At 47.6% G+C, this 27,935-nt stretch overlaps 3 protein-coding genes across 6 annotated transcripts in view; 2 read left to right on the forward strand and 1 right to left on the reverse strand.

Moving 5' to 3' along the window:
- Window positions 1-401: 401 nt before the first annotated feature.
- LOC144137777 (Golgi apparatus membrane protein TVP23 homolog B-like) lies at window positions 402-7,880 on the forward strand. Its single transcript, XM_077669750.1, has 6 exons — window positions 402-706; window positions 1,175-1,254; window positions 2,200-2,434; window positions 3,529-3,651; window positions 4,412-4,540; window positions 7,507-7,880. Exons 1-6 carry the CDS (start codon window positions 668-670, stop codon window positions 7,570-7,572), a joined length of 672 nt encoding a protein of 223 aa, XP_077525876.1. The 5' UTR covers window positions 402-667; the 3' UTR covers window positions 7,573-7,880.
- Window positions 7,881-9,781: 1,901 nt separating this feature from the next.
- On the reverse strand, window positions 9,782-20,571 carry LOC144137776 (uncharacterized). The gene is made up of 4 exons (XM_077669748.1): window positions 20,353-20,571; window positions 19,356-19,650; window positions 17,538-17,654; window positions 9,782-16,123 (listed from the first exon to the last, which is right to left on the reverse strand). Exons 1-4 carry the CDS (start codon window positions 20,485-20,487, stop codon window positions 15,978-15,980), a joined length of 693 nt encoding a protein of 230 aa, XP_077525874.1. The 5' UTR covers window positions 20,488-20,571; the 3' UTR covers window positions 9,782-15,977.
- A 6,817-nt stretch (window positions 20,572-27,388) lies between these two features.
- LOC144137778 (AP-5 complex subunit zeta-1-like) overlaps window positions 27,389-27,935 on the forward strand; it is a 55,108-nt gene continuing 54,561 nt past the window's right edge. Inside the window, exon 1 of one of the 4 annotated variants that reach the window (XM_077669754.1) lies at window positions 27,389-27,641. In XM_077669754.1, coding sequence (XP_077525880.1) covers window positions 27,493-27,641 — 149 coding nt within the window. In that variant the 5' untranslated portion in view covers window positions 27,389-27,492. The remainder of the gene's footprint in view (window positions 27,642-27,935) is intronic. The other 3 variants (XM_077669753.1, XM_077669751.1, XM_077669752.1) reach the window with 3 other exon arrangements.

The raw sequence follows: 27,935 nt of genomic DNA on the forward strand, positions 1-27,935 counted from the left end.
GCAAGTAAACACGCGACCAGCGTGCCAGCCAGGAGCCAGCAGGAGCAGCCACGGCCGGACTCGACGCCCCTTTCGCGCGCGGGAGGAGGAGAGTCGAGTCCGGCCGTGGAGCAGCGAGCCGGCGGCCGCCGTGCGAGGGCAGCCATGTTATTAAGGAGCTCAAGCGGCCTGTGCAAAAAGCATCCGCCATGTTTACAAAGCCGTGTTTACAGCGCCATCAAGCGGGCGTACTGGGTAGTTCACGACGCCGCCACTACGCTTTTTCTGGCACTACAGGCAAAGCTAGACCTTTGCTTCTCTAAAATCCTCCCTGTTCTGTGCTACAGCCCTACAGCTAGACTACTACTACAGTGCCTAGAATATATTCCAGGCACTATACTACTACCTGTCAAGTGTTTCGTATTGGCCGCAGCTGTACTACAGTGGCTAGAATAGGATTCTAGCCACTGTAGCTGCATAGTGCCTAGAATATAGTAGCTGTACTTACCTTGGCGCCTTGGCTAGAGCATAGCTACAGTGCCCACCCCAACCATACCTTGGCCGTATTTTGTGGGCAGGCGGCAGGCGGCCGAGGATTCGTGCTTTACGGTGTTCAGCGCGTTGTGTGACCTTCGGAAACCCTCTTATCTCCGCCAACTGATATGTGAGGAAATAAGGGGCTGTCAGCATGGCTACATTAAGCGGCGAAATGAGCAACTCCTCCAGCGTAAGTCACAGCAGAAGCACCTACTCCAACGGTTCGCCGGGCCCTCACGTGTGCCGTGTACCGTTTCCCTTCAAATACGTGGGCAGACTGCTGCTTGTGCCTCACTAAAAAAAGAAACTGCTTTGGGAGTTTAGCGTTCCAAGTTAAAATCCACATCGTTCGAAGGTGGTAATTTGTGAACGCGCTTTTAGCGGCATGCGAGATGATTCACGGGTTGCGGTGTGTCACAGCTGTTGACTGGAGCTTCGCCGGGGTCTGCTTACGTTGCTTACGTCGTAAGCTTCCTGTTGCCACAGTAGCTAGCGCCAGAATACCAGCGGTGTCACTGCCTTTCGAGCCTCAATGTTGTGCGTAACGTCAGCTGGGTATGTGCGTTATGTTTCGCGGCATGAAAGAGTGGTTTGTCTCGTTATACTGACCGAGGTGGCTTGAAATCGTGCATTCCGGCGTCTCGTGTTCTCATCGCAGGCCCTGATGGAAGGAACGGAAGATGCGGCCACCATCGACTTTGGGGAAGTCGAAGCGGGAGCCGCCAAGAGGCCCGTCAGGTGAGCGTGAGGGCCATGCTTGCGCTAAATATCTCACCAGTTCGTGGCTGTACTTCTCTCGTGGTAGTTGCGATATTGCCCTAGATCGACATGCGAACAGCTCAGTCTGATAATTTTGATTCTGATATAGATGCCCTTTGCATATTCGACCTGTGTGGTTTCCCCGGGTCTTCCCTGCGATTTTGGGTCTCGGTGGCTCGTTAAATTTACTAAAATCAAAATGAACAAAAAATAATTATTTCTATGCAGCACCATGTACTGACTTTAAGGGGTACCTACTTATCACCAGGAAACATTGTCTACAAAAGCAAAACTACAGTATAAAACTGAAAATTTAGTGTATTAAAGTCAAGTCAATGCCTCTTAACATAGGTCATGCAATGTTTTTTGTAAACAAACAATGATAGACTCGGTATTTTCCGTAATGTGCACCTGTCAAGTAGAATGTCAGTGTAAGTTCAGTGTCTGACAGCCAATGATGAGGGTATGTTAAGGGTGAGGAGATGCATTTTGTTTGTTTTGAAGTACACTAAGCTCGTTGCAGTTTTAGTCCCTCATGGTCATGTTAACCGCGATTAGACGCTTCATATTAGCAAGAATTTAGTTACAGCACTGCATCTGAAATCTCTCCAACAGTGTTTTGGAAAGATTGAACAGACAGACAGAACAGCTCAGCTACTCGTAATATTTAAACATTGCTTGGATGCTCAGAAAAAGCACCAGTGGCATTCACCTAGCAGTTCTGGTTAGAAATGTATGCAGCAAAGTTCTACAACTTATTTTCTGAACAAGGACACACAGTGGATGAGTGGGGCAGAGTAACATCAATAGCTTTACATCACTGCGTGCCTCACAGGCCCAAATGTAGCGTTGGCATGTCAAACACCCAGAATGTGCATTTTTTGCCCCATACTCGGCCTGCCCTGTGCCATGCATGCCATGCAGGCACCCGCTGGCGTCCTTCTTCCACCTGGCGTTCCGGACGACAGCGCTGCTGGCCTACCTGCTGTGCCGCTTCTTCACGGACAGCTTTGTGTCCAGCTTTGTGTGCATCCTGCTGCTGCTGTGCATGGACTTCTGGACCGTCAAGAACGTCACGGGGCGCCTCCTGGTGGGCCTGCGCTGGTGGAACTACGTCGACGACGCCGGACGCAGCCACTGGGTCTTCGAGAGCCGCAAGGTCCGCCGCTCCTTCTGGGTCCTCTGGGGGTGCTTTTAAGGCCAGAGGGGCATTTGTGTGGATTCCGAGCTCTCCACGTAGCTTGGATCCGTACTGCCTTTTGGTAGTAAGAGTTTTCGATGACCAGAAAGGAAAACATTTAGGTCCATTTTGGTGACATTGGGGCTAAGCAGTGCAGTTGCAGTGAACTATGGTTCACAAGTTTGAGCCCTAGTATTTTAGGTAGGATACTTGGTCACAGGACCGAGGTAATTGGAGAATAATGGGAGAGGCCTTTGCCCTGCAGTGGGCGTAGATAGGCTGGTCATGATGATGATTTTAGGTAGTGCCAAAAGGCAACAATCCTTTGCGTTTACAGGTTTAGTACCTGGTAATGGATGCCGCATGATCAGAATGAAACCAGAGGGCTCCAATACGGTGTGTCTCACGAGTCCGGTGTTTTTCCGTGTTTTTACACAACAGCTTATTGAACTCACTATGATCATTTAAACTGCAAGAAAGGTAGCGGTCGCCTCTGAAGACATCAGGACAAAACCACACAGGCTTTTAATATACGAGTTAGCTGCTATAAAAACTTTACATTGTTCAAGAGTGCAGGTTGGTGTACGTTTCCAGTGAATCTTGGTTTATACATTTATCACTGCTTTGTGACACAATGCAGTTGTTCTCTCACTTTCATCACTGCTCTTGGTGCATTGTAATGTATGTCGATGCTGCATCATTGAGCCTTTATTCATCAACATCACCCTGTGTTTGCATCCTGCAAGCTGTAACCAGATGGGTGCAGTGTGCTCACCATAGCGGATGTTTCAAGGGACATCACACCTGGGGCGGATTTGTTTAGCTTTTTCCATTACAAAAGCACCCGTTTCGAGTGTTGTAGAACTACTGACGTTAAAGGGATGTCAAAAACGGCCACTGTGCTGCTTCCATTACGGCTGCACAAAAGGAACGCTTTTGAAGTGAGCAGTGCTCAAGAAGTCCGTTCCTGCACAGGCACAAGGGCGCACACATGCTTGTTGCAAAGTTCATGGAGGCAGGGCCCTCGTTATTGAAGGTGCCCTGTTCTTCCCCCCTGCTCTACCCCGTTGCAGGCGGGTGAGAAAGTGGGTGACGCCTCGGAGGCGAGCCTCTTCTGGATGGGGCTGATCGGGGCCCCCGTGCTGTGGACCCTGTTCTTCTTCATCTCCCTCTTCAGCTGGAACTTCCAGTGGCTGGTGCGTGAAGGGGCGGCTCCCGCATTTCACTTTACTGCAATCTCGCACATTCTCTTGGCCAACCTTTCCTTCTTGTGTGTGTGTGTGTGTGTGCGCCACCGCAAAGTCGTTTCAAGCAGTGTGAGAACGGGGCACCTTGTGTGAACAGTGAACATCTGAAGAGCTGCTCTTTGCCCTACCTTTTCACCTCTTTTGCTCCACCCACCTGGCCCCGTTACCCCAAGAAAGTGCTTCTCTCACTCCACACAGAAATCCTTCTGGAGGAAATAGTTAAAACACAAGTAGAGAACTCAGCGTAATTACTTTCACTCTACACAACTTCCCATGGAAAATGCCTTGTGGATGTTATTAGCATATAGAAAACTGAAGTGGCTCTTGGTGGTAGCATGACCAAAGCAGCCACTTACCTGAAATGCCTGCGAGGATGAGGCAAGTTTCGGAACTTTTTTTTTTTTTTTTTTTTTTTTTTTTTTTTTTTTTTTTTTTTTTTTGCTGTTATCAGCTACGTGGAAGTGAGCATTACTAGTGCTCAAATTTTTCTGTGCGCCTCGCAAGGTGATTTGACTGCATGTTGTGGAAGGAATAAAAATAACAGCCTGCATTTCTCCTGATCGTAGTGGAGATCCGATTTCTGCCCGAGTTGCACCTTCCATAACAGCTCTCTTCCTGTATAAACGTTGTCCCTAATCCAAGATATCATGAAAGCCCAGACACACAAAGACCCCTTCACAGCTTGCGTGGTGTCCCCCGTGCTGTGCAGATGGTGACGCTGATTGCCCTGTCCCTGAACGGGGCCAACCTGTACGGCTACGTGCGCTGCCGCCTGGGCAAGCGGCGCTCCATCACGGCCGCCGCCTCAAACTTCTTCGGCCAGCAGCTGCTCCGAGGGGTGCGTTGATAACGTCCAGTTGTGCTTTGTCTTGTCTCACCAAGCGCTGAACTCTTGAAGTGACTGCTTAGGTGCACCATAATTAACCCTTTCAGCCCTGGATTTTTTATCTCAAGCAAAAAATGTTTTCTGTGTGTTTTCCTTAATGTTTGGACTCTATGAGCTTACAAACAAAAAATTGAGCTTGTGGTGCAAATAATTAGCGATTTACCGGCCATCAATTAAAATTTTAAAGTGCAGCAGAAAAACTTTTTTGCTTGTTTTCCCAAATTTTAGAAAGCACTGAGCCCACGTACAAAAAATAAAGCTGGTAGTGCAAGTGCTTTCTTATTTACAGCCAAGTCATCAAACTGGGACTTTGATCCTTGGGGTCATCCTGACGTCACCCTGGTCTTCACTGTAGTGCCTTTGTCTATATGGTGTTCAGCTTTAGAACAAAACAAACACTGATTATATCTCGCAAGAGGCATCCTTCAAGAACTATTTCCCAGAAAACTAGCTGCTTTGCTTTTGTTCTCCATGTGCTAGGAGAATTTTTGTTGATGTCCTCAATCGAGGACACCAGGGCTGAAAGGGTTGAGAGAAAGATGGTTAAAACATGAAGCTTCTAGTATGTCAGAATGACACAATTTGATAGACATTGGCTTCATAATGAGAGGGACCCACGTTCTTCGGTACAAAGCACAGGAAGTGTTTCTTTTGGGGCCCTTGATGTCCCTTCACTTGTCATCATCATCGTTATTTGAAACCCATTATGCAAAGTTGGCTTCCCTGCAGTGTGTTTTTAGAGGAGGACCCACGCCATCAGCGAGGCATAGAAAGCTCTGCTTTAAAAGTTACCCTCACACCCAATGCTGTGCACTACAAGCGACGTAGAGGGCACTGCCGTTAGATGGCTTTCTTTCTTTTCTTGCGCTGAGGGAACTCGCAAGGACCTCGAAGCGCTGAGATGCCATCTGTTGTGAGTGCATCTACTGTCTTGATGTTGATGCAGTTTAACTGCAGGAGCTCTGTGTAGCCCATTAAGCAAAAAAAAAAGGCAGTGTCCAGCATCAGATTTCACTATGACTAGCAGCAAAACCACTCCTAAGCATTCCATTACCTTGGCACATACCCACAGAGATGTAATAGCTAAAGCTTGCAAAAGCATTAAATGGCCCGTTGAGCAAAAAACCCTGTGTTCGGCGTCTGTTGCAGCAAAACGGCTCCTAAACCTGCCATTTTTCTAATGTGTTATACTGTGGCACACTCAGCGAAGGCCGCTTTGCACAGCAATATGCATCATGCCTCTATGAAGGCTGAAGCATCTACATTGCTGGTTGCCACAACCTTGGAAGTAACGAAAGGTGGCTGGCCACACCAGTGCACTGCACACACCCCGCCGCAAAACTTGAAAACATTACGCACAGCGCAAAACTTGGAGGGGCACTCAGAGGCATTCAATTAGCCTTTACTAATTGCTTTTGCATTCACAGATCATAAGAAGTTCATAGGTGTCCTTTATATTGCTTTTTACGGATTTCTTTTGCAGCACTCACTCCTCCATGGTGTGAAAGGACAGTTTTGTGGATGCACAGTGTCACCTGATGCCACTGTGAAAGCACTGTGAGGATTCACTGAAACCCGCCTGCAATCTCATTGCCACGCCGGAAAGCACGGAGGGAACGTGTTGTCAGCTGTAACAATTTTTGCTCCTGGGGCTCTCAGAAAAGAAAAGATAGAATTTGGGGAGGTAGAGGGAAAGCTTGGTGTGCAGCCCTAACCCTCCACTAAAGTAAGGCCTGATCACTATAACAAGGAGCATATTCGATGAAAGGGCTGGGTCTTCATTAGCTTTTGTTTTCAGAATTCAGTCTATGTCCGACATTCCTTGTGTGAACTTTACAGAGGCACAGAACAAGAAAGAGGGCTGTGTGTACGAGATTTCACAGTTTATTCAAAAGTCTAAATGGCTCCAGTTATTCCGTAGCCTTCCCCATGGTGTGCCTCACAGGGGAGGTGCAGCTTTGGCATGCAAAATTTCAACTGGGAAATTGCTGGGGCACAGATTATCTCAATACAAAAAAAGTCCTCCTTTGCATAGCAATCAGGAGTGTTGTGCCACAACTGTTGTGAAGAGCCATTGAAGTTAATACCGCCTGATGGAGCTATAGATGGGGGTTGTTGCTCTCACTATACATAGCAGAATGAAAATCAATGGTGTTGCCTCTCATTTCTTTTTATGTGCATGGCTGTTTCTTTGAAAATCGTAGCCAGGACTTTTGTGTACTGGTCTGCCAGTTCAGTGCCAGACTTTATCTGTAATAGAATCAGGTTCAACTCAGTGTTGATTGTTGCTTGAGCCTAGTGTTGATTGGCTTGCTGGAAAGTTTGCTGGGCATTTTTGTTGACAAAGAGGCTTTTCTTGACACATATTCTGGCTATAGCACAAGTTTGCCTATGGTTTTGCTGTGACAAACATAAGCAGTGCAGGCTGTTGATTGACCATATTTCCCCTCCAGAGGCCGAAACTTCTCCACTGGAGAAAAAAAAAAAAAGGTCTCACGGCACTGCCATTGGCCACTTTACATTTATAGATTGCCATAACTTGTTCTGTTTCTTAATTTTGTTTTGCTAAAGCCCAAAGACAGTTTTTGTTTTATTTAGAAGCACAAATAGCACTTGATCCTTACCCAGTGCTTAATAGTTGCACGGAACAGACAAGCTGTTTAGACCCAAGCTGGTAGGGAACAGGCTGTGAGTCTTTCATGGTTGCTGGCACCCTTGCAGCACCAGCCCAACTGAGTTTGCACAGTCAGCCACCAGATGGCCTGACAGCAGCAGGTGTGCAGACCGTGTGACATCGTATTTTCCTATCTCGCAAGAAATTGCCTTGTGCCACTTTCCTCATTGTCTTTTGAAGCTGGCACTGGGTGGAATTGTTTGAACTCCTTTGCCCAATGGGGCACCCCTGCTCTCTTCCCCAGATGTTCCAGAAAGGAGGCCCAGCAGCCGATGAGAGTGCAGCACCGAGCCAGCAGCAGATACCCTGACACAGTGCGGTGTCTCCCACTCTCCCCCTCCCCGTGTAAATAGAGCCTTCCCCCCTCATGGCGCCACTCCCCACCCCCCCTGCCACATTTTGCTCACCATAAAGCCATTGTGATTCACACACACAGACCACGAGTGTGGCTTCCTTCTAGTCAGCGAGTTACCATTCTGCCTGGTGCAAGATTGTAGCCACACAGAGGCCTCAGTAGTGGTGTTGGTGGTGCCAAGGGCGTTTCACCAACACGTGTGTTTCCACGTCTTGTGAGCACGGTGTTAAACTGGCAGCCAAATAAAATTGAGTTGCAACTGAGTGGGACCCGCATTGACAGCAAAAACTCTGCCACAGTTTAACGCTCAAATGCACCCAAGAAGCAGCATCCTAGAAGTTTTTCCAGAGTGTGGGTTAAATTCAAGGGGCATGTTAGTGTGCTGCTGTGGGAACACTTTTCACACTAGATGCGCAAGAAAGTTGCAATATTCACCACTTCATCTTAGCACAATGCGGACAAAATGACCAAAGTGCTGCCTGGTGAATTCAGTGTGAGGTACTTTAAATCGTGGTCACTTTAAATGGGGATTCAGCACATGCACCACTTCAGTACTGCCCGTGGCAAACTCTCCTGTAGCCTTGCAGCGTCCATGCAATGATCTCGAGGCGACTGCTTTGTGAGCACAGTTCCGTGGTGCCACACAATGAACGTGGCAGTTGCATGTGCACAGACAATGATGTAGGTGGCACCTAGCTGCACTGTCTAGACAGTGTCGCTAGGCATCACCCCTGCTTTATGGGGCACAGCGGATATTTTTTCCTACAAAAAGTGCCTTCTCCTACCAAGTTGGCTTTCTGCCATTAACCATCATGCAGTGCTGCTGGCTGTCACTGCATCAATGAGGATGGAGACAACAGCCATGTTGGACCCGCCGCGGTGGCTCAGTGGCTAAGGCGTTGCGCTGCTGAGCACGAGGTCGCGGGTTCGATTCCCGGCCGCGGCGGCCGCTTTTCTGATGGAGGCGAAAAGCAAAAAGCCCGTGTGTACGAGGTTTCGGCACACGATAAAGATCCCCAGGTGGTAAAAATTAATCCGGAGCCCTCCACTACGGCGCGCCTCATCGCCTGCGTTGCGTCGGCGCGTTAAACCCTACAATCAATCAACAGCCATGTTGGCTTATGCCTGGCTTCCAGCCAACCCCTCACATTGACAGTGACAGACAGCCGCGAGAGCTATTGCTTTCTGTAACGATGGAGAGGAAAATAGGCCAGCAGTGTGGTGCTAACAGCTGGTGCTTTGAGAATCTCCACTGTTGGAGTGAACCTCCGAAAATATAGTATGGTTTCAACCGCTCATCTAAAAATGTATGGTGCCTAAATACAAGTCGAAAGATTTTTATTCCTGTATAAACGCTGCAGTCCCATATAGGTATGGTAGGAATGTGCAGAAAATTGGTACATAAAGGGAATGTGACTTCATCTTAGCCCTTTTAGGGTCAGTGACATACATGTATGTCATCGCTTGTGTGCTTAAAAAGTGCGCCTTTTTTGATCAATTCTCTCGCTTGGCATGTGCTGCCACACTGTGAAAATACATGAACTTTCTTCTGCAGCTGGCTCTTCTTTTCTTTATGCTTTACTACAGCAGTCCATGGGCTATCACTTGCACATCCGGTCACGCGTGGGCACGCAGCAGCTACTTTCAGTTTCCTTCATCCGCTTCTTGCGCCCGCACTTGTGTTTCTCATGAATGTACCATGTCTAGGTAACAACACAATTTTTTTGTCACTTTATGGTCACCATAAAAAAGTTGCAATTTTTTATCGAAATAGATTTGTCCAAAAAATTTAAATCAGCAATAAAAAAATTGACCTTGGGGATTGTATTTGGCAAAAAAATTTGACCTTCAAAGGGTTAAACAGGTTAAACATGATGCAACTGACATCAAGCGCATAGCTTTGCAGCTGAAAATCCTCAATGAGGCGAGTCTGAACTCTTGAGCAGTTTAACTTTCGAGCTTCAAAAAAATGAACCTGCTCCATTTGTACCAAACTGTAATTAAAGGGGACATGCAAGTACCATTAATCATAGACACCGTGCAGTGAAGAGCTGTATGTTCAAGCAGTTATCTTCGGATGTTGGTAAGGAATGAAATGACGGCTTCTTGGAGTTGATCTCCATTGACCAAGTTTCACTGTGTGCAGAAACTAGGAGGAGATTTGTTAAGAATGGGGTTCTCACGGGATAACTAAATAAAATACTTGAATCAGGATGCAGTCATCAGCATTAAGACGTGCTAAAAATTGGTCTGCTTAGATGGATTAACATGCTTTCTTTACTTTCCAAGGGCGCTTGTCCATGAGCAAGCATAGGAAGACTAACCTTGTTTCAAAGGGGGAACCACTGATCATCATCATCACCATCTTGCACGGTGCCTAACAGGTGTAAACTGTGCTCGAAACAAGTGTATGCTAACCGCAGAGAATGTTTGGAACAGTGATTGACCGCAGAATCTTGAAACCCAAAGGAAGTATTTCTGTCAACCGTAGCACGAGTAAGCAGCCAAGAATTGCTGCCTGTTCACAAGGCATGTGGTCATACCAATGCCAGCAGGCAAGCACCTTTTTCCAGTGGCTGGAGAGAGTACAGCCCCTCTGAGAGGGCACTCTCACTCTGTCTGTGGAATGTAAACATGGAACGTTTTGGTGCTGCTTCCTGCACTTTTGCATGCCAGGCATGCCTTAGATCCGGGAACATTTGTTGGAGGGGGTCGCACTGCAGTCACACAAACTCATTCTGTGTTCATCGAAGGGTTGAGGTTTGTGTTTTGTGGGCTTATCTGAGAGCATTATTGCCAGGCATGCTGGAAAGCTGGAAGGCAGCAAAATTGGTCCACTACACTCGTCTAACTTGTGCGAGTTGCCTTCGTTTGTTTTTGTGCAAAAACATGATCGGCAATATGTTCAGTGAAAAGCCCTGCAAATTGCAAAAGTTTCGCATATGCAACATTAGCAATTAGCCATGTTTTATTTTTGTCGTTTCACTGCTTTGGTACCTTGTCTTAATTCTTTGTACTGTTTTTTGTTGTTTATGAAACAGAGGTGTGAGAAGCCCTGGCCACATGAGCGAAACTTTTTCTTTTTTTGGTAGGATTTTCATGAGCCCCACACTTAAAGCATAGCTGCATTGAAAAATATTTTACTCTATTTTATTGTTTTTCCTTATTGGTATTCAGTTCAGAGTTCAAAATCTGATGTTTGCACACATCTAAGCCTCAGAGCTGCTACTTTGCTCAGCGTGCAGTTGTAAGTGGACTGTCCTGCACTGCACACCTGCAGTTGAGAAGGCTTCTTTGGAGTTTTGAGGCTCACACACAGCTGAGCATACTCACTAGGATCGGACTCCTGGCAGTTGGAGATAACACAGCTTCCCCCCCCCCCCTTTCTTTCAACAAGGAGGCAGCCAGTCAACTGGCGAGATAGCAAGGGGCTGTGCTTGTGGAGCGTAACCAACGCGGATGAGAAGGCAATAACAAACAACAGGGCTGCTGCATTTTGACAGTTCATTTATTTGCGAGGAAGGAAACATTACGAGCCTAGAAGTTACACGCATGCAAATGACAGAACAATCTGGTGCTGTTCCCAAAGCGAGAACAATAAGTTAAAAAATAATACCTAACAATTCCTGACAACAAGCTTAGAATAGTTTACGAAAATAAATATTACAAAAAGCAAGCGAGAAGGGCTATACCTAATTTAATTGCAACACAAAAGGTACTGTGTAATATATGCGACTTGAAAAATGAAGAATTTTTAACACGACAGTGTTTTATGCCCGGCTACACAAAGATTTTGGTGACGTGATATCCGTCACGGAAGTGACGTCGCCAAGAAAAATGCAACTGATGCGGCAGCGCCCGGTTTCGATCCCACGACTCTCTGGCCGCGACAGGAGGTACGTGGCGCTCTTCCCACTGCGCTACAAACCGAGACGCGAGCATGGCTACGAACGGGCCTTATGTCCTTTCCTATGACTCATTCAGACAGTGCGCGCCGTCTAGAAGCAACCTTCTCTAGGTGGCGTTGCTACAAGAGGCGCAGCAAAGTAGCGCATCATGACGCAATGAGCGCCGACAGTTGGCGCCTCGATGCCGGCGCCTTCGTGTAAGGGGGCCGCACGTGAATTGAGGCACCCTCCCCTGTTTTTTGTTTCTTGCGCGTCGGTGTCACTTCGTCTGGCGGGGTCAGGCTCGGGAACCCTTCGCACAAGAAGGAAATTCTTTTAACATTCAACTGCTCCTGTGAAGGCCCCTTTCACTTTCGTGCTTTGCCGATTCCTATGAAAAAGGGATCAACCACGATTTTTTACACGCAAAAAAAAAAACAACAACAAAGAAATTTAAGCCTCTTCTGCAATTTCTTACAAAAATTTGTACGACTACACAAGCCAGGCAACTGCATGCACTGTAGTGAAACCAAATGTATTGACATGAGTAAGATGATGGAGTGACAAACAGCGACCGCATACCACAGTGAATTCTCAGGAGGGAACAACCGAAAAAATGACAATGATGTAATACAAAGTGTGACAGGACTGTAACTAGGATGCACTGAGAGCCAACAAACACACTGAATCATTACACCTGGGCTATGAGGTGTGCCTTAGGGGAGAGCTGCAGATGGATTGAGGCCACCTGGGGAACAAAACTGAAACACTCCCAAGACATTTCATAAGCGCTCAAATAAATTTCATAGAAAATGCTTTCCATGAACAACAGTACATTTAGTCACCAACAGGCTAGGGGAAACTGCACTGGTTGACAGGTCTGTCACCCCCACAATACCAAGAAACTGCTGCCCAAAAACTGGGAAGTCCACAGAGCATACGCTTTGGTGGTTACAATATTCCATTGCAGTGCATGAAGCCACAGATTTGAGCTCTGGCTGTGTCGACAGCAGTCTCAATTGCAGCAAAAGGCAAAGAGGCTCAATGCGACCTTTAGAACAATCGTGAAGTGCATCCCTGCGAAATTTATGGACTAGTAAAATGCCACACCGAAAGCCTATTCCAGCAACATATTTAGCAACCCAGTACACCAAACTAGCGCTTTCCACATCTCCCAATGAGTGGGTGGGTGTTGTGCAATGACAGTTGCATAAAACTGACAGGCTTGAGACAGTGCTACTGCGTATCTTGCTTCCCTGCTGTCGTTACCAGGTAAGTTGGGGTGCCCTTAAAACTGACGCTCACTCATAAAACCCTGATGAGCTGGCAGCTACCATATTTCCGCAGTTACGCATCTTGACGACCCTGGTGGCCATCACCATTTGTTCAGCCAGTAGTACACACATTGCATCTAAGCATTCACCCCCTAAAGTGCGCAGATGAAGCTTTTGCGATGATTACATGAACATAATTATGCAGTGAGAATATGCACCAAGAGGTTTCATGATTACAAGTCATGTGTGCGAACATACACCCACACAAGGAAAATAAAAACCTAAAAGCAAGCACACCGTGCGTGGGAATGAGGAGTGAAAAACGTGCAATACAAGCACTGCGGCCATTTAACTAACACAATAGGAACATTAGAAATGTAAACAGCAGAAGTGACAGAGCTGTATTGGAAACTTCTGGAAAACTTAAGATGAAAAGACACCGTACCTTTGAAATGATTGGAGACCAACACGTGCTGAATGCTCCCGCACTGTTCGTTTTTTGATATTTTTATTGTATGTGCCTGCACAATACTATATGTTAAGGGTTGTCCCAATAAAATTTGAGTTCACAATCAGTGCCTGCCCGGTGGTTTCCCTTTTATATTTGTTGTGCTGCATACAAGCTTCTCCCAACACAACAGCCAGAACACGGCCACTGGTCTGCACGTATTGTTATGTGGCGGCAGGACTAGCAAGACGAGCGATGGTTAGTGATGAAGCGATCTATTTACAAAGGGGCGGAATCTATTCACAGTGCAGCCATGACAGCTCGAGCTGAGGCCGTGCCACCCAACGCTTTGTCATTGGTGTGGGTCCCCTGGAGCCTGTGTCCACTTCTGCTTCCCATAACAATGTAACAGCCAACAGTAAACAGCAAGGGGACTAAGAGAACAAAACGGTGAGATCTCTCCAGTGCACTGAATGACGCACCAACCTTTTCTATGAGACCCAGTGATCAAACTTGTTTACTTCTAGGACCTTTTCTATGAACCAGCAATCAAACTTGTTTACTTCTAGGCCTGCACAGCTGCAATATGCCGGGCAACACAAAAGTGGATGCTCCCAACTCCACGGCCACCCCTTCAGGTGGAAACTGCATCGATTCTGTTGGGGTCACATTGTAAGGTGACATGCGCGTGTGGGTGGGGGCTTCTGCACTAATCTATGTGATGTACATTCTTGGCGCACCGCTATCAGGAAAAGAGGGACGAACTGCTCATTGCTACGTAGAGGATCGTTAATGTGCACCAAAATCTTGACACAAGGACAGTTTTGTTTTTTACCTCCATCACAAAAACGGCTGCCACTGTGGCTGGGATTGAACTGGCGTCCTTGGGCTCAGCAATGCAATGCCTTAGCCACTGCAGCAAGCACAGCACGCGTTGGCATTTTTAACACAAAAATGTTTTATGCCCGGGTACACGAAGATCTGATTGGCGTCATATCTGTCACGGAAGTGACGTCGCCAGAAATAGTTCCATTGATGGGGCAGCGCCAGGATTCGAGCCACGAACTCTCTCGCTGCAACGGGAGGTACACAGCGCTCTGCCCACTGCGCTACGAATTCAAGCGCAAGTAGGTCTACGAACACGCCTTATATCTTTCCCACTATTTCCTTCATTCAGATGCCGTCTAGGAAATGCTGTCGTCTAGAAGTGAAGCAAAGTAGTTCATCACGACACTAATGAGCGCGGACAGTTGGTGCCTCAATGCCAGCGTCTTCGTGTGCGTGGGACGCGGGGGAATCGAGGCACCCCCCGCTACCTTCTGCTTTCGGTGTCGGTTCCGTTTCGGCCGCACGGTTTTCAAGGGGCTGTGGTTTCAGTCGGATTTACGCAATGTTCCGGCACGTACAATCCAGTGTCTAACGTTGATGCAGCTAACGGTGCCATACTGACGTAATATAAATAGCGATGTGCAAGTTCATATGGATGCCCAATGAACATTTAAATGCTCCTGTGAAGGCACATTTCATTGTGAAGGCACATTTCACTTTCGTGTTTTACCAATTCCTATGAAAGAGGCATCAACCACATTTTTTCATTATGCACTGTAACGTTCCAACTCCAAGTCCTGGATGATCTCAACAAAAGCACACTGTTGGCCTGCACGCGTCCTCAGCCTAAAGCACAGGTCCTCTTCCCTCTGGTCCCAGATCTATTGCATGCCATTTCTTTGCCTTATGCAACGGTGTGTGGTGGTGCCTGACTTGTCAGTGGGCACTGTAGCAACTATTCGGAGACAAAAGGCACCCTTTATTTCTGTGACTGGCATAGGCTGTTGAATGTATGCAGTTTTAAGTGCCCCCTCCTTTGTTTCCAAGCACAGACATGGATACTCATGTGAGTGGCCTTCAATTCAAGGCTACTGCAAAATGAAACGCAAGGTTAAGCTCATGTAGAAATGGTGCTCGTTAAGCATTTCAAGGTCTACATTGGTTCCTCCACCTTCCAACAACTCATGTGGCGACACGGCAGTCATGAGTGAAGGCCTCAGGACCACTGAGTGCCCCACGCTTTGTGCACAAATATGGGCCATTGGACACCCAATCACAAGGCCTGCAATGGCTTGTCGCAACACTCTTCATGTGTGGGCAATACAGAGTCCTTGTTGTACAGTGAGGACTGACTACGGCACCTAGTCTCTCCATGCCAGCAGCAAATCACAAGGGGGAGCTGGCTTTGCTGCAAAGCACCCACAATCGTCAAGCATTTCTGCACAACACGTAGCATTATGCATTTTTCAGTAAACAAGGAGAACTGCTAATGTGGTATAACTTACACAAAAAAGGAAGGAGAACTGTGCATAGGCAATGTTTATGCACACAAGGGAATTGCTTCAACTACCCACACACACACCTCCCCTCCACCCATTCCCACTGCCCTGGCAGCCTCCAAAGTGCCCTTGTGCACCCTTGCTCAAGACTAATACTCTACTTTGGTAGGGAATGGTGCAAACATTTGAAAGACAGAGGAAGAAATGCTTTGTGTGCACTATCCCTTACCAAGATGGACAGCTATCAACTCGCCCAACTTTCTATGCTGCTACTACTTTCTTACGTGACACGGTAGCAGGCAGGTGCTGGTGTAACAGCACCCCTGCCCATATCGATGCGATGAGTGCTATGTACAAACTGGAACAGTGCTATATACACTGAGAATGTGCTTGCACAGACCCCCCCCCCTAAGATGGTGGGGGGTCACCAGGACTCGGTGCTTTGGCGGACTGCGCCGTCCGGGGCTTGGAATGGGCGTGGCTTGAAGAGCTCCCACAGGCGAGCAAACTCTTGCACATACAGGTCCACCAAGTCTGGCTCAGCCGTTATCAGCAGGTTTTCGTGGTTGCCTGCGCAGGACAGACCAGAGACAGGCAGCAGTGAATGTCATCATCATCATCAGCAGCAGCTGCCTGCCAGTGTCACCTCAGACTCCCAGCCTCTTTGTCAGCTGAATGCCTTCTCTGCCCCCAGACGTGCCCATCTCGTCCCTCCTGTCCCAACGGCCCGCATCGGCCTTAGCAGTCCACCTGTCGCCACTTCTCGGCGCCACACATGCAGCAGTACAAAGGGAGGACACGTACCCTACTTACCCGATTCTAACGCGCCCCCGATTTTCCTGGCAAAAAAAAAACGAAAAAACTTGCACCTCCGATTGTAACGCGCACGGAACATTGTGAGCAAGAAAAAAGAATGTAAGAGAAACCGGCGATTTATTTCCCAAAGTAATCTCACTCCTCATCGCTCTCCGCTGACCACAACATCCCGTCTTCGGTAACGTCAAGCGCGTTCGCGATGCCACACTTCTGAACGAACGTTAAACCATGGCTGATGGGATCGTGGCCCACCCTGCGAGCTGCTCCAGAGGTGCCCGCTTCAGCCGACCACTTGTTTTGAATGTGTAAGAGCCGCTGCTGCCATTACTGTTATCAAGCGCGCAAGTGGAACGATTTGATGATTTGTGTGAACGCTGATACAAAAGGCACCTATGCTTCCTGCATCCGAAAAATTGTTGATAAAGCTTTGGCGCTGTTTTGAAATGGCGATGGGTGGGACAAAATTTCCGGTTTCGGCAGTTTCGGTTTTGTATCCGATTCTAACGTGCATGCAATTTTTCGGCCTATTTTTGCGGAAAAAAAGTGCGCATTAGAATTGGGTAAGTACGGTACAGTTATTGTCAAGATTTTTCTAGGCCAGGCCAAAAGTTTCTGCCCACAAGGAATTCACAGCGAAGGCATAACGTTCGAGCGTGACCAAAATAGTTTTTGCCAGTAAGAAAGGGAGGGGTTTGCAAGGGCTTTCTGGCGTAATAAATTTCAGTTTCACTAGAGTGGTAGGTTGTGTTTGAATTTTTTTGTGGCCTATCAACTTCTGGCATGGCCAACAAACTTTTGACACACTGCCGACACCACTGACTAGTCTCCAATATGTAGCTGGGGTGACAGCACACCCTCTTGGCCAAGACGAATCAAATAAAAACCAAGAGAAGAACTTTAAATACAATATCTAGAAATCAAAGATGAAAAAAAAAGGGGGGGGGGGGTGACTAGTGCCTCCTCCTAAAAACTTGAGCGAAGTGGACATAGAAAACGGACACACTACGAATAGATGTAATATGTGCAGCAAGGTTGATGGTTGCCCCTGTAGTCAAAACCTGACACAGATGAGTACTTTTGTGCTTGGGAAAGTCAGCGACTCGGCTGCAGCTCCCCACGGCAGAGTGTCGTCCCCGAGAGGGGGGACCCCTCGACCAGCAGAGCGCACCTGTGACAGCCTGGCGGGTCCAGTTGAAGGATCCGCTGATCAGCACTTCCCGGTCCACCAGGGCAAACTTGTGGTGCATCAGGAAGGACGACTGGTTGTTCACCCGCACGGGAATGCCTGCACGGGGGGAAGGGGGGCAAGGGGCCCCAGTTATGGTACCCGTACAAGTGGTTTTGCGCACCCTGTACCTTCAGGTCACAAGACGCGATGTAGCGTAAAGCGGTTCGGTTCGTTTACTCTAAATACCGCTCGAGCGATTCACCAACCCAACTCATGAGAGACCATAACATCCCAACCTTAGAATTCAGACGCAAAATCCAAAGATTAAAATTTCTTTACCTTCTCAAGAATAATAAATTGTCAATCAGACCAGAACAATATATCCAACCACTCACCGCTCGCAGAACACGACACCGGCATGCCGACTCCCTAACGCCCTTCAATGCTAGAACTAACATTTTCAAATTCTCCTTTTTCCCACGCACTGTAACCGAATGGAATCAATTACCAGCATCATTTGTAAATAGCATTGACTCAATTGACCATATTGTATCTTGACCTGTATTGTTAAAGTGTGAAATTTCTTTCTTATTCATTATTTGAGTTATGTCCTTGATCTTCGCGTTCTCGATCTTCTGTTGTCCATATTACGAGCTTTGTAATTATGTCCCTCCTGCTTGGGCCCTTCACTGGGCCTGCAGTATTATGTAAATAAATAGACAACAACGGCCACGCTCCCTGTATGAGCAGTTAGTGAGGAAAGGCCCTATTTTGGGCTCATGGTTACCTTTCACACTCGAACAATGCACCAGTTGGCTATTGGCAACTCCCTGCCACTCTGCTTTGGGCACTGGCTACGCTGGCCAGTGACCACGCTTACAAAACAGCACAAAAAGAAAAAAAGATGTGGCCAAAGACAAAAGCATACGGAAGAGGTGAAAGCAATGAGCTGTCTTATATCTACCTTCAAGGGACCCTGCAACACTTTTTTCAACTTTTTTTGAAATCTTAAATGCTTGCAGAACGTAGCCACTCAACACCCCCAGTACTTAGATTAGGGGTCACAAGGTACCTCAGCCAAAAATTACTGCTCTATGCCCACCAGATAACTTGGAAACTTGCTCAAAAGGTTTTTCTCTCTTTCCCGGTCTTGATGCTCTTCAACCGATGGAATTACGCCAATAAGGCCATCTAGCGGCTGCTGGCCAGTTTTCCTTCAGTTGCAGCAATGAACGCTTTTCGATAGCAACTTCAAAAATAAAGCCACAAAAGAAAAGCAAAAACAGAAGGCGTATCTGGTGCGACGAGCAAATCACGCAGTGCCACCTGTGCTGCTTTCGCAGTGCTTTTAGACGCAAAGGAAAGAGTGAAAGCGTTCATCGAAAGTGCTGCAAGGTCCCTTTCATGTGCAAGCTTTTTGTGTCCTGTGCTCCCAACACAAACCAGTACAATCTAGCTGTAGTGCCAATCCTGCTGCTCCAGAATGTCTTGAAATGCCCCGACCTTTAAAATGCTTGCTTCCACCATGACTGGCTTGGTATACTGCCTACGAATGTAATGTCATACACCAGTGCATGCCAAGCTGAAGAGACATGTGGCATTGCTCTGTGAGGCACCACTGGACTTGCCCACTGGGTATGAACAGAGGTGATGAAAAAAAGGAATGCAGACATGACCCGTGCTATGTTTCACGAAGTGGAAGATTTGCAAAGTGACATCCTGCATGGCTGGAGTGAAAAGCACTTATACTTGGAACAGCAAGGGACGCTTGAACAGCAAAGGATGGTGAGAAACAAAGAGAGGGATGTGCTCCCATACCAGCCTCGCGCAGCCTGCCAATCTGGGAGCCCGGCGTGTCGACGCCCTCGGCCTCGGTGATGATGCGGATGGCCCGGCCGTGGCGGTGGCTGTTCAGGATGGCGTCACCCAGGGTGTCGCAGGTGATCATGTAGACGCACACGTCGAGCGTGCGGTCCGCCGATGTGAGTGTGTGAACAAGTGTGCGGAGCGACGTGGGGCCATGAAGGAAGCTGCAGCTGGGATTGCCACACGTGTCCGAGTTGTCGTGCATTGCCTTGGGGCACGCCACGCCCCGGTCGGGGAAAAAAATTACCTGGGACAGATATGTTGCCATGTTTCAGCTCAGCAGCTCCATGACTGTATGCAGAAAGCACTGTTTCACTCAATCTCCAACTTGGGTAGCTTTAGGCAAGAGAAAATTACCTAGCAAGTGCAGGTTATCAGGTAATGACAATGACTCAGCGAGCGACATTAATTTCATCAAAATGTGCATTCTCTTTTCAGGCATGAACACAGGAGAACGCATGACATCGCATACTCAGCATTCCAGAACTCTACCAAAGCTTTGCACTGGCACGCCGCATTTGCGACACGATCCAAGTTAAGGAAATGTTTACAACAATCACCCCATTCAGTTTTGGTTTAATCATGTTGCAAAAATTCAGGAGCTTAAAAATTCTATACTAGGAGTTAAATTGTAGTCGCAAGCAAAATTTCAGTTCTACTATTGTGATAGAAAACATGATAAACAGGTTACCTCTCATCACCCGCGCACGTTCACTTTCGCCCCGCAAGCACTGCGCATGCGCTAAAGTTCTTCATGGCGTCGCTGCAATGCTCTGTAGTAAGGTAGGCAATGCCACGCGCTACCACGTGACATTCAATGAGAGGAAGACATACGCAGTCTTGAAAATGCGCAAATGGTTAAGGGCCGAACGTCCTGATACTTCACGTGCACGTTTTGAATATGATCGGCAGGTTGCTATCACTCGCTACGTTTAACTACGTAGCCCACCTGATTGCCGAGGTCTTGCGCTTTCTTGCTCAGGGAGCGTTTCCTCTTACGCGTAGCGCGCACGTAGACGTAATAGGCCACTTCGCTGAACACTGACAGGCCGAACACGACGGCCAGGACATCGGAGAGGCGCATCCTATAGAATCTTGTCTCCAAAAATTGGCACGGAAAATTTACGCGCCGGTTCACAGCCGCCACAGCGGCCGTGGAGAGGGAAGGGGAAACATACCGCACCACGTGATATAAACAATAAATGATGATGATGATGATGATATTTGCACTCAAAATGTTACATACAGGGTGTTGCGACGATAACTGGAACACTTTAAAAATTTTTCCTGAGCGATCCGCCGCTCTGTTCGCGCTCAAACTTCACACAAAGGTCGCATTTTGTGGTCTATTTTGTTTGACACCGGGAACAACAACGGTACTTACCTGTTTATTCTGAAAATAAATAAAAACGATTTTCGCCTATGGGAAAATGGCCGCTGATTTGGACGCATAGAGATAATATACTCTAGAGGGAAAGCGCGCCGCTGAGCCAATGCATTGGAACCGTACGACACATGGTGGCAGACATGATACAACGATTTGAAGGTTGCCAGCTGAGCTTTTGCTTACTAAAAACGACGAAAGCGATGGGTTGTAATCTGGCAACGTGCTACTGTGGCGTTTCCGCGTCCGGCTAGCGAAGCATGCCGGGAGAAATTGTAACATGGCGGACCGCTGGCCAGGTAGACCTGTGCGCCGCCGCGCCACGCCGCCGCCACCGCCTGTTTTGGTCGCGCCGTCTGCGCCGCCGCCGAAGTCGCGGGAATGAGCACGCCGCCGCCGCCGCCGGGCAAAATTTTCGGCGCGCCGCCGGCCCCGCGCCCCGCCTATTATGCGACTCTTCTGAAGAACGAAGGAGTATGAAAGGAAAATACGTCGCTTCGCTGGAAGGTGTCGTTTCTCCCTCTGCAAGAAATGCCTCTCTCAGCGGTGCTGTTCGTCGGGAAATAATCGCGATCCACCATGCATAAACGGATGATTTGTACTTTCAGCCTGGAATCAGTCATTCTGCTGCTCGTGTGGGAGACTTCTAGTCCCCTTCCTTCTCCTCTTTCTCTGAATACCTTTTCTCCCCGGCCCGTCCCACCCATACCAATCCTCTTGCATGCGTCCCGCGACCTTGTTAACAAAGGATAAATGCGTGATTGCCTACCGTCTCGACGCGCTTGACTCGGAATCCTCTTGACGCACCCCAGCTTCTCCCTCTGCCACGCAAGCGCGACATCTTTCTTGTTTTATCCGCTTTCTCAGAAACTCTAAAATGACCAGGCACCCATGGTTAAATAGGCCCACCCGACTCTCTCTGTGTCAATAGCCCTCTTTCTTTCTTCTCCAAAGGGAAGTAGGACGGAGGACATGAGCGAACGCAAACTTCAGCCCCTCAAGCCATATTCGTTCTTCTGTACAAACATGACCAAAAGTGTTTGACCACCTTCCTTCTTGATAAAGGCCGGTCCCTTGGTGTATAAAAGTATACACTGCAAGGAAAATAAAACACTAACACAAAAGATGCGGTCGCACAGCGACTGACAAGAATAAATGCGGATGAAAGAGAATGACCGAAGTACACAAGTCTCCAAAATCAGTGCGCCAGCTCCTCCCACCACTCGTCGATTCTCTCAAGGGGACAAGCCGCTAACATCGAAGAAGGAAACCCCATAATCAGCACGGGAACAGTGCACAAGAAACCGCCGCAGTAGCGCGCAAGCTTGAATGGGCAGCGTCATTACGGGAAGAGTGCACGGGAAGTGGGTCAATAAATGAACTGTCCAGGTACGCAGGAAGGGTCAATGAAAGCGCAGCTAGGATCTCCAGAGCCTGGCAAAAGCATTCACAACTCATTAACGTCAGCAATGCATTACTTAAACGAATGTGAAACACAAAACTGGAAGGAAATTCTAATACCCGCACAACTTCAGATAACCAATGTCGTATTTGAGCACTGTGATAAAATAGCGTCCCAGAGGGAAGAGGAGCGTACGTCATGCTGCCCTTTCTCGCTGGAGGTCAGTTAACAAGAAGATTTGGAGAAAAAGAATTCAGGAGTAATGGTGAAAGGTACCATAAGAAAATCTACAGAAATTCAGAGGGTTCAATGCATTCTTACTCCTCTTGCCTTCATTGTGAGTTCTTCGACGAGCAATGTCCACGCTTCGCAAGGTTCACAAAAGCTATGATTTTGAAACGTAAACGACGCGTGCTGCGTGACGTGAACGTGATTGATTGTGGGGTTTAGCGCACCGAAGCTACACATGAGCTATGAGAGAGAGAGCGTGACAGAGAGAGAATAAATTTCGTCAGCACAAAAATTGCGGAGTAGTGTCCTCATGTCCTCATTCCAGGACCCCATTCGTGGTGCCAGCTGCGACGGCCATTTCCACCAACCGAAGCTGGTCGTCCGCACTGGGTCAAAATTAATCCGAAGTGCCGCATAGCCCATGTGTTTTTTGACACCTGTGAGTAAAAAAAAACCCCATGGGCTAGAGGAGCGCTTTAATAGGGTGCTCCGGATTAATTTTGATCCCCTGTGGATTTTTACCATGCGCCAAAATCTCAGCACAATGGGGTTTTCGCATTTCCACTCAATCTGAAAAGCAGCCACCGTGGCTCTGATGGGTGAACCCCGGAAACGGAAAAAATGGTCCCATACTCCAGTCGACGTGTTTCCCTTCAAGTTAGATTTGAAATTTTTTACGGTTTTGATTTTATCCCTTTGCGTTTTAGCCAAAGGGTTGAGGAAGAAATGGAATGCTTTAATATTCCTATAGGGGCAGAAATTAACGCCACTGGAGGCTAAAACCTAACCAACCAAATTAGGTCGACAGACGGACGGTTTGATGGATGGATGGATGGATGGATGGATGGATGAATGGATGGGTGTACGCCGTACGGACATATCGGTGTACGGACGTTTCGGTGCACGGCATTTCCTTGCGCGAACATTTCGACGACCGCATTATCCGGTGCTTGCTTGTTTGAAAAAGCCGTTATATTTTTATTTTCGCTTAACTAAGGTTTTGGGCAACAATCTAGGGCAGCGATTGCCTTTTAATATTGATGCCGTGTTCGCGATTTTTTGCCAGGTATTTTTAGAAACTGAACATTTTTGTATTTTTTTAATACCTAGTTCAGGGAACACCTGTTTTGCAGCCAGCTGATTGAATTCTTTTGCACATGTTTTTCTTTATTTACGACAAGACATTATTTATATTCGCTCTTTTTTGGGGCATGCTAAATTAGCAAAGACAATTTAGCCGATGTTTACGATGGCTAACGCATTCTTTATGTAATTTTTATCTAAATAAAATGCACACTCTCACAATTCAAAACTTTACAAACATTCGGTTGCCCCTAAACATGCAGACAATCTTATGAAGAGTTTATTTCTGCGCTGCGCTACGCGTTATTTCTGCGCTGTCGTGTTTAAATGAATTTGGAGACACTGTTCTCGCCAGCTTTTTTTTTTTTTTTTACTAACGAGTTTAGGATATTGTCGCGGAGGAAAAATGGGCCTTTTGAAAACAGCTGCAGGTTCTATATCTCATCAATGCTGATCAAGCGCGTAAAGGTTGTGCGTACTAATACCTTCAATTCTGTTCCGTCAAACCATCCTCCGTTTTACCTTTACATGCTTACTTTCATTTCCTTTTAATTCTCCCAGCCCCCCCCCCCCTCCCCTTCCGTCTGTCTGTAAGTTTTAACCTCCCCAGATTTCTTTTTCAGTAATGTTATGTCCAATTTCCCGTGGAAATCTTACAGGCAAAGCGGCCATCACCTTCTCCAAAGAGTCACCGCATTGATGCAAGAAAAAGCGATACATTCGGCGTGAGCTCACACGGCCTGTGTAGTGCACAACAAAAAGCCACCCGAAAAGCCACTGAGGACACAATGACCAGGATCATTGGCGCCTGTCGCCCCCATCGAGGAACAAGCTCGTTGGCTGCATTCTTCCGCGCGTCGCGGCCACACGGAAGGCGCCCCTCTCCAGGAATCGCTGTCTTTTCTTTCAGTCGCCCCACCTGCATTTACCTCTTCAAGTCGCGCATATATTATGGCAGACATTCCTCCTTTTCTTCCATTGTAAGAGGGGGAAAATTTTGAATAGGCTGGTTTTGCGAGAGCCGCGACAGTCGTATTCACGTTTTCGATGCCCAGTTTACACTTTGAAGAAGCACAAGTGACACCCCCCTCTCTCTACCAAGGGGGCTGGTATAAGCACTTAGCCACTTAGCCCTCCCCACCCCCACCCGTTTAGCCACTCCACCGTAAGTGCGATCAATGGCTAGTTTTTGAGTAGAACCAGCACTGACTGCAAGAATAAATAGATAGAGAAAATTATTAATTATTAAAATGGGTGTTAAACTAGCTCGTTTCCTTTCTTTTTTTTTTTCGCGGTGGTTTGGCGGACGGGGAAGGGGGGGGGGGGGGGGGGGGAAGATAGGAAGGGACTAAAAGCAGCAGCGTCTTGCAGCGGTGGGTGAAGTGAAATCAAAGCCTTTCGGTAACACTTGAATTAAAATATTAGAGTTGTTAACATAAATGCTGAAATAAAAAAAGGTAGAAGGGAAGTAAATTAACAACGTTAATTTTTAACATTTAATTTCGAAATTCGGTTTTAGGCGCTAATCCTCTCGAACGTAAAATTATACCATCTGACGAAACTAAAGTATTAAAGCTAAAATGTTTTAAGAAATGTCCGGGACATCCCGTGCACCGAAATGTCCGCACCGAGACGTGCTGCGCCGAATTGTCCTACACATGTCCGGATCGCCCACGGTTTTTGCATATTTTCTTTTCCCCCAAATTCCTCTCTCTCTCTCTCTCTCTCTCTCTCTCTCTCTCTCTCTCTCTCTCTCTCTCTCTCTCTCTCTCTCTCTCTCTCTCTCTCTCTCTCTCTCTCTCTCTCTCTCTCATCCTCCTCCACCCCCACCACCACCACCCGCTATTCCGCGCCGCGCCGCCGCCGATCCGGGGACCCCCGCGCCGTTTACACGCCGCCGCCGGGGGTGCGAACACCGGCGCGCCGCCGCCGGCGATTTCTGACCGGCGCACAGGTCTATGGCCAGGCCGGCCAGGCGGATTTTGTGTAGGCGGCGTCAACAGCATTGCGTAGTTTATCTCCTGTGGGTAGGTAACCGACGTGTTTTTGGTTTAGCGTACGTGCGACTTGTATGTACTGATACTATTTGAGCAAGATGTGGCAACGCTCACGCAACACTTGCGCGCAAGCTCGAATGCGACTGATCGCATGCGCGAGGACGCCAAGGAGTCAGCTGATCCGTACTGGGTGCACAGAAATGAATCTCCGTATGATCTCCGTGCATTTTGCGCTGTGCCGCTTTATCTGCCATTCTGTGACTTTTGCGAGTCGCTCAATGCTTTTCAAACGAAGTGTAGTGAACTGACTGTGGCTTTAGCTCAATGTAAAACCTTTATGGACACACGAAAAAGACATCGCATGGGCCAACGCTGATATTGCCGGTGAGTCGCGGCGCTTTGAAGCACAGGAACGAAAGAGCGCGGTCGATCGCAGGCCAATGGAGTGGAAGAATGCATGCCAAGGGAGTATGCGAAATACAGTCCGCGGCGTGTCCCGTTTTCTTTTCTGTCTGTATTCCTCAAGTTCTAGCTGCTTTCCACCACTTCAAAGGGAAAGTTTGCGGGGCTGAATGCGCAGTCTTGAATGGGCATTAATTTACCGCACAGAGCGCGTGAGGAGAGAACATTGACTGATTAAAAAAGAAACCGCATTTTGTTACCTATTTTTTCGTTCTACCTTCACGAACGTTTGCGCGAAAGTTCGAAGCACGAAGAGCTGTAAGAAGTTCCATGAATAAAACAACTGGAACTGAACGATTATAAAAGCTCCTTTTATTTCTCTTCCAACGGGAACGATCGCCGGCTGCCACTCCGTAGCCTGTAGTGAACTTGCGGTAGTCAAGGTCAGATCAGAATCGCTGTTCCGGCGTCGATAGATAGGGTGCTTAACGTGAAGAAAGAATGACAGCCTCGCAAGCGCCCGGGGAGGCACTTGCTCAGCGCGTGCATCCAAGTTGTACCAGTTGTACACGTTTTGCACGCATGCAGATCTGAGCTGAAGACTGCACACACACTACGCAGTCAGGCGCAAGGGCCTCGCCACTTCCTAGCACACTTAAAGAAAATCGAAACCAAAACTGAACTACACACTTACTCTTTCTCCGCTAATAAGAGATTAGTTACACTAGAAGTTTTTTATAAGGCTAGTTTTAATTACTGAAGCGATTATTTGTAACTATTTTGCTTCAGTTTTTTGTTTTAGTCAAATAATTACGGAACAACTTTTTAGAAGACTGAATACAATTGATCTGGCAACCATGAAAATTGTATCATGTCAGCGCCCACGATTCGTACGGTCTCGGAGCTCGCTTTACCCCCCTGTTTGGACGTGCGAGCCAGCGCAAGTTGATGTTGGAACGACGGAACCACCTGAGTGAAACGCATGTTTGGGATTCACGTACGGAGCCAAATGGTGCAGCAGGCGATCAGAAAATGCACCTAGAAATGAGCTAACAGACGATCAGAAAACCCGGCTCGCACGTCCAAATCGCCGCCATTTTCCCATAGGCGAAAATCGTTTTCATTTATTTTCAGAATAAACAGGTAACTACCGTTGTTGTTCCCGGTGTCAAACAAAATAGACCACAAAATGCGACCTTTGTGTGAAGTTTGAGCGTGAACAGAGCGGCGGATCGCTCAGGAAAAATTTTTAAAGTGTTCCAGTTATCGTCGCAACACACTGTACATGATTCACAAAACTCTATGCAAAAAGCCAACAGTTAAAAGCTATAATATAGTTTGTTTTAACTCTGCTAGCAAGTGAAATTGATTAGTTCGGCTTCTGGTAAAAAATGAGAAATAATAAGGCTTGGTTAATGCAATCATGCAGGGGAGAAAGAGAGAGAATTTTAACGATGCCAGACGATGTCCCTAGGTAGAAACTTTATGGTAGCCAGCGTCTCTTCGATAGTCTCCGTCTAGGGACCATAGCCTCCGCATCTGTCCGTGAGTGGGATCAGCTGACTGGGAAAGCATGCGAGCAGGGTGGAGATGGCAGCGAGCTTTGCCGACGACCTGATCTCCGTGCGAAGCCACAAGAAGTTGAACCTCAACGAGCTGCTCGACAACCTTCCCAAGCAGCTCACCAAGGATGTTCTTCAGCAGCTGCACGCCGCTGTGCTGGACTGCGATCCCGAGCTGTGAGTCCAGTTGAGGCGCGCTGACACTTGCATGGTTCGGCGTAATTACTACGCGCCTCCCGTTAATTTGCGCGTGTTGCGTTGATTCAGTTTTTAAGAGGTTCCACTGAAGTAGGCCTTTTTGGTGTCACCAGCTTCGATGGTGTCAGGTCACCTTAGCAAAAAAAAAAAACTAAATGCGTCATCGTTGCCGCATCGTTTGAATGATGGTTGGTGTGCCAATTTACTTGAAATCCGAAGGTGCCGTGCATCGGTTCGTGTGAGTGCGCTCCTCATTTGCTGCGACGGCCTCAC

Source organism: Haemaphysalis longicornis, unplaced genomic scaffold (assembly GCF_048455015.1).
Source record: "Haemaphysalis longicornis isolate Haplotype H1 unplaced genomic scaffold, Haemaphysalis longicornis Haplotype H1 scaffold_5, whole genome shotgun sequence".
NCBI classification, from domain to species: domain Eukaryota; kingdom Metazoa; phylum Arthropoda; class Arachnida; order Ixodida; family Ixodidae; genus Haemaphysalis; species Haemaphysalis longicornis.